The sequence below is a fragment of the Sinocyclocheilus anshuiensis genome, unplaced genomic scaffold (genome assembly GCF_001515605.1).
Source record: "Sinocyclocheilus anshuiensis isolate Anshui unplaced genomic scaffold, SAMN03320099.WGS_v1.1 scaffold107, whole genome shotgun sequence".
In the NCBI taxonomy this organism is placed as follows: Eukaryota; Metazoa; Chordata; class Actinopteri; order Cypriniformes; family Cyprinidae; genus Sinocyclocheilus; species Sinocyclocheilus anshuiensis.
Window position 1 is genome coordinate 701,975 of NW_015549584.1, and position 13,796 is coordinate 715,770.

The following is a 13,796-nucleotide window of genomic DNA, read 5'->3' on the forward strand; positions in this document are numbered from 1 at the left end:
TCCCCCCCCCCCCATTTCCTTCATCATTTCCTGTCCTCTCAATACCCATTTATATAAATGGCTGAAAGGTTAAAAAAACAACCACAAATATTTAGAGCTTTGCTTAAACTGAATGAGTCATTATTTATCCATATGATCCAGAATGTAGCTTAAATGGCAACAAATTCTCTGAAATCCAGACAAGATTTCTATTAATGCTCTTTCTAAGTTGTACTGCAAACTTTATTGTTCATGTTTTCCCTAGCAATTTTACTAGCCCACGAAGTGCTGCTGAGGTTATTCACAAACATTTCCTTGCGGTTAGCTTGGCATTAGCCACTGACTCCATGCAGCTCCAGCAGTTCCAAGAGAGCGTGGGATCTCAGCGTTCACTGGGGTGGCTGCCAGTGTTGTCATCTAATATGCGGGGTCTGACGTCGCTTCGTTGGGGTGTCCCAGATTTACAGGGGCTCCTTTCGTTTCCACATGCACACTCCTCCCAGACAGCCCACACACTGCAGGCTACACGCCAACACGCTGCAGGCTCCGGCACAGCAGAGTGGGGGAACGGGGGCGGGAGATTCCTGTGTCTTCCAGCTGTCGCCAGCCTGGCACAGCAAAATACAGACACACAGTTTTACAGTATAGGGTACACTCTTAAAAATAAAGGTGCTTAAAAGGTTCTTCACAGCGATGCCATTGAAGAACCATTTTTGGTTCCACAAAGAACCATTCAGTCAAAGGTTCTTTAAAGAACCGTTCTTCAGATATTAAAGGTTCTTTATGGAACCATTTAGACAAAAATGTTCTTCTATGGCATCGTGAATCACCTTTATTTTTAAGAGTGTATACTAGGGAGTGAGCTGGTATAGACATTTGGTAGATGTCGGACAGTGTGTCGGACCTCACGGCATCGGTGTCTGCAGAACTCTGTAGAAAATTCTTCGCTTCTCCAGAAAACAGAACACACAAATTTCAGAATGAGCTTTAGTTTCCAATAATGGAACTTAATATCTTATTTGAAACATCTGTCAATTACCTTTATCATTTTTCACTCTGATGCGGCTTCTATATCATTTTCCATATCTGTAAGTAGACGTACAATATTGTAAAACACACAGTGAAATACACAGCAAGTAGGTACACAAGGAAAAAGGCCTTAAGTTTGCGCAAGGTGAGGTAAGCTAATGGTTTTACACAACCTCTTAGCGAAATATGAATCTCTAATGCAAGTCCAATCAGAATGATGCTTTTGTCTGGGAGAGAGCACTTAGGCATCCCTTAAGTGTTTTATGTACAAATGGGTCGAATTAAGGCTATTAGATGCAACGATAAACAGCATTAAGAATAGAGATTATCTCATTGCACCTTACATTATCTAATTACACTTCAGTCAGCTTTGGTCTCTTTGGATGGAAGATCACTAAGCTAATTAAAAAGAAGCCGTAAAGTGTGTATTTATATACTACATAAAAAGGAGCAAAAATGTCTTTGAGATGTCTTTTACTGGAGAGACATGTCCCTGTCCCAAGATGCTGTTGCAACAAGAAGAATGTCAAGCAAGCAGCAGCAGTGTTACATTGTTTTGACAAATTTAAATGGATTTTCGTCCTTCCTTTCTTTTTGCCTTCCACATCCTAAACGTGCCTAAATTTAAGTCTGACCAAACAGATTTTCCTGTTTGTAGCCAGAGAGCTTTGTGATATCAAGGTGGGTTAGCGTCACATGCTCGTTGAACTGTCATCTTGTGTCTGCGCTGCTGTTCTCTCCCAAACGAATGCTGGTTTGAGCTTTCCCACCTGATTCAAGCAACTGTTGGCACAGCATGGCTGCTGGAAGGTTTGGATGGGGGGGTGGGGGGTGTTGCTGGAGGCAGTGCTGTGTTTGCTACGATGTTCATCTCATTTTCAATCAATGGAAGCACTGGGCATTTAAATTATGTATCAACAATTGCTGTAGAGAGAGGGGGAAATTAGCGAGAATCCAGCGTGAAGACTTTTAGCTCACTGCCAAGCAGCAGAACAGCGAAAATCAGTCAAATATATCTTTCATGTGCAAAGCTTTGATGATAAATGATGTTGAGCACAGAGGAATAAGTGTGTGTGCGAGTGTGTTATTGTAAATGTGTACCATAAAGTAAAAGCATATATATGAGTGTGTGCGTGAGAAAGAGAGGAAGGACACCCACTGGACACACACTCATTTTATCATCTCACACACTCTGACTCCTGCTGCTGTGGTAAGAGGCGTAATGGTTCAAATACGACTCCTCCAAATGGAGCCTTTCACTCCAAACAGCCTCAATTTAACAGAGAGAGAAACATCTCATTCCTCCCATTTAACTCAGCGTGTTCCTCAAGAGCTAAAAGAGACCCAGACAGGGGGCAGCTCACGCATGCCCTTCCTCATCTTCCTCATCCTCGCTATCACTGAGACGGTGATTACGAGAGAAAAGAGGACGCCGGTTTTGGGACCTCGTGACTCCAGTGTAGCGATGCTACAGTTAATGATACTTTTTTCATGCACACACACCGTGGGCTCACAAACATGACAACATGTCTCTCTGGAACAAAAATACAGCTGTGCATATTATGAATCATATTTTCTGGATCAAAAGCATGCACCCAAGTTATAAAGTCATACAGCAGGATGTCTGTAATACCTGTTATCCGTTAGCATTCCCATTCATCTTAATGGCAGATGCTCGTCTGGCGATGGACCCCCTGGAAGTATGTGATTTGTAATCGGCTAGCTTCGCTCTTCATGGGACACATCGCTCTGGATCTGCCGGAAATGGTAATGCTGATTGGTTGTCAGCACCACAAGAATGCACACCAAGCAACTATCCTAAACTGAAGTGAAAGAACAAAGAGACAAAAAATATTAAAATAATAGACCATTTCATGCTTTTTAAAAGCTTAAAAAAATGGACACCTTCTTCTAGGTTTTTTTGAAAAGTGACAGTTTTACATTGTTACATAAAATTCTATTTCAAATAAATGTGTTCTTTTGAACTTCATATTCAAAGAATTCTGGAAAATAAATAAATAAATACATGCAGCCTTGGTGGGCATAAGAGATTTCTTTAATAAATAAACAACCCCAAACTTTTGAACAGTATTATGTTGCTTGCAAACAATTTTATTTAATCAAAATGCATGGATACACTTGAATTGTTCTCAAAGGAGAAGAAGGATGCTTTTTGGATCCAGACATAGTAGTTACAGCACTTACCAGCTAACTAGGCCGTGCTAACCAGCCAAACCTATACTCTTTGGTTAACCCACGCACTCACAGAACACACACAACCACACACAAGCTTCGATCAAGCTCTCGCACATCACTATTATGCTCCAGCTTCAGCCGTGTCCCATCGCATTGAAAAACCCATCAGGAGCCTACACACTAATAGTCATAAGCTGTTTATTTGTGAAAAAATATCCTTTTAATTGGTGTTAAGCATTGTCTTTGAAAAAGCCTTTCCAGTGTTTCCAAATTTGACTGCAAGTCTATCCTGCTGGGGAACAGAAAGTGCTGGAAAAATGGAGATCTGCACTCATTAAAAGCTCATTAAAAGCACAATGCATCATTTCAGTTTCAATTTTAATTGACAATTAAAATATATAAGTTAACATAACCATTATACTAATTAAACAGCATAGAGGTAATTCTCTTTTGCTGTGCAATTCGTTGTTTATGGCATATTTCTAATGGGCTCAATCATTTTTGTTGCAAATTCACATTTTATACAGTTTATGTATACCGATCATCTTACTTTCCACCAGAGAAATTAGAATATTCTCTCTGATTTCATGTAAACAGCACAATCGGCTCTAAAAGCTAATGACAGAACAGCACAAAATATAATCACACTTCTGTAGATAAAACATGACATGAAATATTTACAGAATAGGTATGATGCAGGATAGCAGAGCACTGGCTTTGCCATGAAACATACTCTGTGATTCTCACTTCCCTCAATAATAAATTCATGAGGCAGCCCTGACTGTAACCCTCTCCGGTACCTACGCTGCTGTCCATTGTAGGTAACCCTGGCTGTGCTGAAGAGATTGTGTTTGTGTGTGCTTTGTATTCATGTGCTGTCTCTGCGTGGGTATATGATCTGGTTGTGTGAACAGAATTTAATATTCTGTGTGTAGGTGTGTATACCACATATGTATTTCCAAATATACAGTACAGAGTATATATATACTCATGTATAGGTGTCATATGTGTGATATTGATTTTTATTATGTGTCTGTGAGATTTAGGGAAGTACAAGAACACATGGGTTGTCAGGCTTTACTGAAGCCCCATATAATTGGGTCCACCAGATGCTGCTTAGAGGCCGTACACAGGACGCATCTTTGTGTTCAAAAACAGCTTCAAAAAAAGACAAAATGGAACAGAATGCAAGTGGTCTCAAGACACGTTTTTGAGTTGAACTATTTTTAACTTGACACCCCGTCTTGAAAACACAATGATCATAGCACACAATGCTGAAAAACACAGCAAAGCCTCGAAACAATGGCCATGGATGCCCAGTCTTTTAATTTAAAAAACAGCACAGACTAAATATGGGAACATACAGCCCTTCAAAAGGACATATTTAAGTTATAATGTTAATTTTGTTTACATATAAAAGAAAATCTCTCTCAGCCAATGCTGTAAACTACAGAAGAATATGGTACATTTAAAAATATCATTTAAAAATTTAACAGCAGGGCCTAAACTATGCAGTTCAGTTGCCATTACACTAGATATCAACCAACACAACCAAAAACTGGTCTGAAGATATATACTTAAGTAAATGCTTGCTTTTAAAACGTCTAAATCAAAACATTTCAAATAAAAATTCACATGAAAGAGTAAACAAAGGTTCTTATAAAGGTGTAACAGTAATGCTCTCTAATAGAAAAATGTGTCTCTGTTTTAAGATTTTAAAGATGTAACTTTTCAGTGCAGCATGCTAAATCTCTCCCTGCAGAGTTGCATTTTATAATTCAACCCATTTAAGTCATGTCTGTATGTCCATAAACAGGTGCAGCAGTAAGTTGTTTATATAGAGGGAGTTATGTGCGTGTGTGCATATCTGTAATATTGCATGTTTTCTTTGAGGTTGTGCCTCTGCAGTTTGTTACAGAGCACAGATGAGATATGAGATGTTTAATAGAGATCAGTTTAAGGTTCTGTTAATGTGTCTGTTCGCAGGGAAATTAAATTAGCTAAATAATTGCCTTGCCAAAAAAAGGCCCTTAGAGATTGTCAAAACAACTCGCAGCCTCCTTTCTTTAAAGCAGGATGATTTTATTCTTTGTATTGTCATAGACTACAAAGACTAATAATGAAATTATGCACTTAAATTAATAATTAATGAACTCACAAAGGGGTTTGTCTTTATATTTTCTTAAAATATTAAGAATATGACTCAGTTCCACAACAATCGGCGTAACCCGAGTGTACGTAGGTGTGTGCGCTGGTGCTTTTTTCTTTGCAAACAGCCTGGTTTTGGTCCCCCACTGAGATCTCCACTGTCGCACCGCTGTGTGATGGAGAAGGGGTGTGTGTGTGTTATACTGGTGGGAGAAATCCCTTTGACTGAAGCAGTGGCCTTGGTCGGCCTCACCTTATCCTCAGGCAAGAACTCTAAAGGAGGCAAGAACAACTGCTAGCGACGTTATGGAAATGCCATCAGGCAAAGGGGCATTACAAAACATTGTTTTATGAACCCATTATTGTACGCTGAAACACACAATCATGCAAACGCACGCATCCACCCACACACACATATACACACAATGAAAATGGCAATACGGGGCATGCCAACATGGGGCCAAATGCTCTGGGCCACAAAGGGAGTAGAGCGAGGAACACAGCTGAGATGGTGGAGATAGAGAAAGACAAATGGAGAGGTTAGGCAGAGAGAGTTCTCAGTGTCTTTCTTTTCTCGGTGTGTTCTCTGAATGTATCATTATCCAAAGCTGAAGTTCTGCATGACAGCGCTTTGGAAACACACTTCATTTACACTAACCTTTCCATTTCCCACACACACTTTCTCGCTTTTTTTGGCGCAGCACATGTCCAGAATTTTCACAACCACATAAATACACTACTGTACAAAAGTTTGGGGTTGGTAAGATGTTTCTACTATTTTTGAAATAATTCTCTTATGCTCACCAATGATGCATTTATTTAATCAAAACAGTAAAAACAATAATACTGTGAATATTAGGGCTGTCAAAAAAATTTTTTAATTTCAAATATTCGTCGAATTTAAAATAAAAATCCACATTCGAATGCAAAAACGTTGCATCCGAATTTTAGGTGTGCGTTAAGGAGACAGCCTTATCAGTGGCGCACGAGACGCGATGACGATGTAAGTGTCGTTGCATTATAATGTTTTTCTTAGCCTATCAAGTTGAAGCCACTAGATGCGGCGCTGCTGTGTTGTTAATGACAAATATTGCGGGAAAAGAGAACATCAATAATATCTTGAGACTTTATGGCGGGGGTTTTCCCCATCCCACTGCATCTCATGTTTTTAAATGAGAAATGTACTCCGTGTGATTGGCTTTCCGTCCTTTGTATTAAACTATGCATACATACATGATGCTGCTTTGTTTATAGTTGTTTAAGCAACTTAATTAATTATAATTGGTTTATAAACATTATTTTAAACATTATGGACTTTTTTCACAGATAGTCATGTTATCTTATGCTTTGAATAAACGTGCATTAGTAATATTTTGCTCGATGTGCCCTCTTGTGGCCTCAGAAGACAAGCCAAAAGCTTTTCTTCACCCTAACTGAAATTATGCATTTTAAATTTGAATATAATTCAAATGTTGATATTTAAGTACAAAATTCGAATTTAGTTTTTCAGCCATTTTGACAGCCCTAGTGAATATTATTAAATTTAAATTAACTGTTTTCTATTTGAATATATTTTCAAATGTAATTTATTCCTGTGATGTTAAAGCTGAATTTTCAGCAGCCATTACTCCAGTCTTCAAGGTCACATGATCCTTCAGAAATCACTGCTGATTTGCTGCTTGAAACATTTCTAATTATATACGTTAAAAACCGTTGTGCTGCTGCTTAATATTTTTGTGGAAATTATGATACATTTTTAGGATTCCAAAAAGAAGTCCAAACGAACTTTACTGTCATTTCAATCAATTTAATGCATCCTTGCTGGAAAAAAAAATACTGACCCCAAACTTTTGAACAATGTATAGTATAGAGTAGTGTATACATAAATATTATTGATAGAAAGCACACTGATATGTCTCATATCAACTAAAATCTGCAAACAAAAGGCTTAAATATGAATTCAAATCAAATCATTTCAATATCAAATTAATAGGGCTATGCCATAGACACTTACTGTGTAGGAGGCATGTCAACAATAGTCTCATTATAGCTTCTTTTAGCAAACAATTTAAAACAAACAAACATCTGAGAATGTTGTGACCGTAAACAGAATTAATGAATTAACAGCAAAAATGATTGGTTTAAACAGATTTTCTCACACTATTAGTTGACCCAATGTTGCTGTTTTGTGCTTGTCAGGATGCTGTAAGCTATGAAAGAGCAGCACCTGAGTCCTAAAACACTGTCTAGGATCACACTATTTATATTTAAAGAAACTTTGAACATCACTGTCAGGCTTTGAATAGTGCTGTATCGCTGCTTCTCAGTTTTCCGGGGTTTTAATTAACGACAGAGGGATTGGTAATCCTCCGTAATCCAAAGAGAAAGAGAAGGAGGCATGCCGTTTGAAGCGAGGGCTGCGAGAAGTTCTCTTTTTGCCCCCTGCGGTATCTGTGCGCTTTAGCTTGTGTTTGTTTGGCGCAGGGCGTAGCACTCTTTCACATTTGTGATTCACTTTGTGTGTACACTGTGGATTTAGCGCTGTCTGTTTCCATTAATGAGGATAAGTGCAGCACTGTTCTCGAGTTCCACTGCATTTGTGTGGCGAGATCTTTAAAGAACGAAAAGGAAAAGGTTGGGGGGGGGGGCAGTACCACACAGGCCTTTAGCTGCAGGTTTTCTGTTTAAGTCAAATAGCAGATGATGGCTGCCTCACCTTCAGAGGAGCAGCAGACGGTTAGAAGAGGTTAAATCAAAATAATTCCACCAAAGACTCTGTCAGAGGTTTCCAGCGGAAGCTTTCGCTTAATGTGCGCTAGCCAAACACGAACTCAAACTAGTCACTGCTAGTCAGGCTAATGCTACATATATCGTTAAGTGTTAATGTCGTCTATCTCATAATGTATGCATAGCTCTTGTGATGAATGGATTTAAGTGGTTTTAAAGACTTTTTAAGGGTTGGTAAATATAAGCGATACACTTTAAAAGGAAGGGGAGTTAAAAGAAATGCTTTCACAGTTTTATGTCTTTCTGCACATTGAATGATTTAAACTAAAATATATGTCTTTTCTCTTCCTTCCCTGTTTTTCTTGTAACTACAGGGCAGAGTCTTGGCTATGGTTTCGTCAACTACATTGACCCAAAAGATGCAGAGAAAGCCATCAACACGTTAAATGGACTCAGACTTCAGACCAAAACTATTAAGGTAAGTAACCACACTAGCAGAACAAATAAAGAACAAACAAACCTGAATTGCATTAAACAGCTTTGCCATCACATTTTAAATTATATTAAAACAGACGTAAATTGTGAAGATATATCACAATATTGGTTTCATTGTATTTTTGATCAAATAAAATGTTTGATGCAAAAAAATCTGTGTATATACAGTATATATATATATATATTTGTCAGTCACAGAAATAAAATGCTGAATTTTAAAATGTTAAATAGAATTACATTTAAAAGTGTGATATTTTACAGTATTACAGTTATTACTGTATTTCTGATAAATTTTTGTTTAAAAAAACAACATTTATTGACCCCATACTTTTGAATGATAGTGTGTGTGTGTGTGTGTGTGTGTGTGTGTGTGTGTGTGTACATACATTATAGTATAGTAATATTACTATAATACACTATAATAATAATAGTAGTAGTAGTAATATTTAATTAAATAAAAATCCTCTTAATTATTTTTGTGTGTACACATTGCTAATGTACAGCATAACATTTTTATGAAGTTAATTTATTAAATGATATGCCAATAAATTAATTGAATGGAATTAACAGATTCTTTAAATCACATTATTTTTGTATGATTACTCACAGTAAAATAACGTAAAAAACAAGAACAGCTGTAATGTGTATTTGTATGCATACCTCAATGTGTATGTTGGGATCAGCGTTCGGGTTCATGTTGTTAGGTTACTGCCTGCCTGTTGTTTACCAAACACTTTTCAGCCAAAGCAACCCACATTACGCTAATTGCAGTAGCGGTCCCCTCTGGAGTCAGCGCCTCTCGCTCAAGGGGACAGCGTTGAGAAGGTTCTCTCAGTGCCTCTCCAGTTAACAGGTCACCCGTACCTGGAATTGAACCTATTTAAACATAACAGATAACAGACGGTAACAGAGCAACATCTCATTTAGGTGGAAGCGTTCTCCTAGTCGCCATTTCTCACGTCTGCACCAGTCAATTCGCCGAATGTTTCCTGCTACCGTTTGTGCCAGTGGAGCTGCAGTGATTAGTACATGTGGCTTACACTGGCTCGTGCTGGGCTGAGGCGCGGCAGCACAAAGAGAGAGGAGGGCAAATCTGACTCATTAAGATGCAGAAGGAAACAGGAAAGCAACTGAAGGAAGAAAAGGGAAAAATAGTGTAATTGATATGTAAATGAATCTCCAAATGTCAAATCATGAAGTCACACAAAAAGAGGGAAATGGCATGTATAATGAAATAATGTGGACGTGCTAAATAGTGTCTGGGTTTTCACTGTGGAAATTTTGATATGTTCTATTCTGTCATGTTCTATTATATTTTATTCCATTTAATTCTGTTCAGACGCATTGGTATTTTGTCATCTATGATGTTTCAATTTTCTGTTCAATTTTATTTGGATATATTTTATTCTGATCTGATGTCACATTATTCTGATCTGCCATGTTCTGTTCTTTGTCATTCTGATGTTCTATTCGATATTATTTTATTGACATCAAATCACATTTTATTCTGTTTGGTTCTGATGTGTTATTTTATATTCCACTGTATTTGGTTTTGTTATATTTTATTATTGTTCTGTTTTATTTGATTTTATTCCCTTTTTTCATTCTACTTCTTTTCTATTGTTCTCTTCAGTTTTGTTATATCAATGTTCGGTTTTATTCCATCTCTGTTATCATTCTATTTTCTGTTCAGTATTGTGATCTGTCATTTTCTGTTCTATTCAATGTTTTAGCAATGTTCTGTTTTATTTCATCTCTATTGTCATTCTATTCTGTTCAGTATTCTGATCTGTCACTTTTTATTCTATTCTTGTGTTGTTTTGTTTTATTACATTTTATTCTCTATTATCATGCTACTCTGTTCAGTATTCTGATCTGCCATTTTCTATTCTATTCTATCCTATTGTCTTATTACATTATTCTCTGTTATCATTCTATTCTGATCTGTCATTTTCTATTCTACTCTGTTTTAAGTTTTATTCCATATTACATTATAATTATTATTCTTTTGTCATTCTACTCTGTTGTCATGTTTTTTGTTCTGATCTGTCATTTTATATTCTATTCAGTTTTGTTATGTTTTATCAATGTTCTGATATTCTATTTGATTCCATTTTATTCTTTTCTGAGTTTTGTTCTATTCTGCTCTGGTCCGATTTCCTCTATTCTTTTCGATTCTACTAATTTCTATTCTATTATTAAAATTAAATCAAGCAATGAAATAGACAGATCCGCCACAATCTGATGGCTTCCATTTTCCTCAACAGTGCTTTGTGGTAAATTTAGAAGCAGCAGCTGGTTTTAACAGTAAATTCTGCCTGCCGCTCACGGCATAAACTGGCTGTGTATGTGTTTTCATCTGGCCTATAATCCCAGACCTCTCACTTACATCCGCCCTAATCTAATCAGATTGGATTTCGCCTGCTTATGAAAACACGGCTCAGTCTGCGCGGCTCAGTACCTCTTAACATAACAGCAAAAGAACGCGTGTGTTTGTGTGTGGGAGCAAGAGAATGAAAAAAGAGAAAGAGGAGAAAGAAAAGACTTGTCAGGGCTGTTTTTGAAAGAGCACAGCACAAAGCTCACAAACATGGGCGTTTTACAGAGTGGCAGCATGTGTATGTGTTGGCCGGCAGTGTTTCTAGTACTGGTTTCAGCATCAGCTAAGAATCCATCAGAGACAGAATGACTCACTCTGTGTGTATTTGCCGATCATCACAGCTTCCTGCCACGTGGCGCTTCTCTCAGTGACAAAACACACTTCCAGGGAGGCAGCGGTACACACATACACATAAACACACAGTTAAAAAACTGCACTTATCGGCCAAACACACCTCAGGATTTTGGTTCCCGTCCTAGGGCTATAACCAAATGACTCTGGAGCTGTTTCTTTTTACTCTCACGCCCCTTTTTTACTGCACAATCCTGAAAAAGACAATGCAGAAAGTAAAATGGCTGCAGTTCAAGTTGTGTGAATCAGTCAAAAACTCCTAAGTTATCAGTTTGAATCATTCTAACAAACCATTTATTCAATCCATCACAGCAGTTACTGAATTAACATCTGACTCACTGAACTGCAAGTCATCACAGCTGTCACTCATCTCGGACTCAAAATAAACCAACATGTTATGGGTACCACACAAGGAAATGAGAATTGTGAGACTTGCTTACATTTGACGTTTCACAACATTTTATATTGATGTTGGGCATCATTTTATTAAAGCAATACTTTTTATAAATACATTTAAAATAGAATGCATTATTTATAATAATAATTTAATATTCATATTATTGTATTATACATTAAATATGATGATCGTTATTATTATTATTAAAGACTGGTATTAAATTTAGTATCATGGTATTGTTTTGAAATCTGAAACACTGAAGTGAGCATACAGCGGTTTGGCCCGAGGGCACAATTTAGTGTAACACAAATTTTCATGCTGTCTGTTGGGGAGTTGTCAAAACCTTGCAGGAATGATGTTGCTGAGCATACTTCTTCTAAACATGTTCAATTTTTCTCTGGCAACATATACACTCCAACAAACACAGACTTTCAAGGAATGAAGCAAGAGTCGTCTTCCATGACTTGGCGTGCCTACATACACAAACAAAACACATACTACTGCTACTGTACGGTTCACACACACATCTCATGCATGATTGATTTTTTTGCTTGCGCACACACAAACATGAATGGAATCGACACAACCAAAAGATGTTCCTGTTTCACACACTGTCTAAACCAAGTGCAAAACGACAAGCAATTTGTCTGTCCACAATGAAAGCAAAATGCTATGTGAAGAAGAATTGTGGACCAATTTCGCACTAGACAGAAGCTACCAAGTGTTACCAGTGGTGCCAGAATGAATTTTGAATGAGTAGGGGGTTTCAAATTAAGGATGGCTATAGCTCATGAATATTAATTATCGAATAGTGATGATTCCGCACTGATTTGAATTTGAGGTACAACATTCAGCAGGTTTTACAGTTGCATCTTTGGAGAAATATCACCTATTTAACATCAAGATACTAGAAATACAGATCGAGATACTAAAAATAAATTCATTTGGAAATTTAAAACAGTTATTTGATTAGAAGTTTCTCTCCTGAAATCTCCATAATCTGATACTTGTTCTTTTCGCTCGGTTCATTAGTCACATTTTTTTGCGCTAAACTTCATCCTAAAACCGACCAGAATACACAAACTCAAATGTAAATTTGCTGTAGTAGGTTTGATGTATGAAGTTTTAGCACTGCATGTTCTCTGATTTTTCCACCTACTTATTACTGTCAATGTTCGTCTCTGGATAAGCACATTTTGATTGTCTGCTCCGGTAATTTACCAAGTCTGCGTATAGACCTGCCTTCTTTTTTTACCTCTATGAAACAGAAAATATAGCAATTTGACATCAGAAATGGTGTGCTTTTAATGCAAGTGATACATATTTTTATATCAGCTGACTATGTTTGGTTGAGTGGGCTAAAAGTCCTTGGGCCCTGAGCAATGCTACAGAAATAGAAACCAAGCGACCGTGTTTCTTGTGGTTGCAGCTGGTAAGGACAAAAACTGCGATTTACACGGAAGAGCTTTGATTGCTTATCGCTTCATCACACCACGCCTGGTCAGGACACGTTGTCACTCCAGTCCGTGTCCTTTGTTAATCATCTAGATCTTTTTATCTCCATATTTTCTCTCTCTTCATCCATCCGTCCATCTCAGCGTGGGTCAGAGAAGCCAATGTCTTTATCTCTTATCTCTGTGATCTCTCTTTTACACCTCTCGCGCTCTCGGCCCTCCCTGCTCGGTCTCCTTTCTCTTGCACTCCATGAAACCTCTTATTCAGACCAGAACCAGCCCTCTCAAAAGATGCTCTTCTGCTGTAATATGGCAAGAAAGAGATGAAATCCTAATAAGTGTGTTCCAAGGTCATCCTTCTCATAAAGCCTCCATCGTAACCCCACCCCCCATCGAGCCGGGATGAAGACAGACCATCTAATAGCAACAGACAGCTGCGTCGAAGAGTGGATGAGCGAGAGAAAGGGGAAAAAAGAAGGAGAGGGTAATTATCCAAAGTGCAGTTCTTTGCTCTTTTCAGCCGAGCAAGAAAAACGGCGTTTATGAGGGCCCTCCTGCTGAAGAGGGTAATTGTGCAGTTCTTTGCTCTTTTCAGCCGAGCAAGAAAAACGGCGTTTATGAGGGCCCTCCTGCCTCCTGC

General features: G+C 37.8%; 1 protein-coding gene across 5 annotated transcripts in view; it reads left to right on the plus strand.

The window, feature by feature from the left end:
• Positions 1-13,796, plus strand: part of LOC107657884 (ELAV-like protein 4) — a 91,186-nt gene that overhangs the window by 50,881 nt on the left and 26,509 nt on the right. For all 5 annotated transcript variants that reach the window (XM_016446172.1, XM_016446168.1, XM_016446170.1 and 2 more), the window contains one exon: positions 8,454-8,557. In XM_016446172.1, the coding sequence (XP_016301658.1) occupies positions 8,454-8,557 (104 nt within the window). The remainder of the gene's footprint in view (positions 1-8,453; positions 8,558-13,796) is intronic.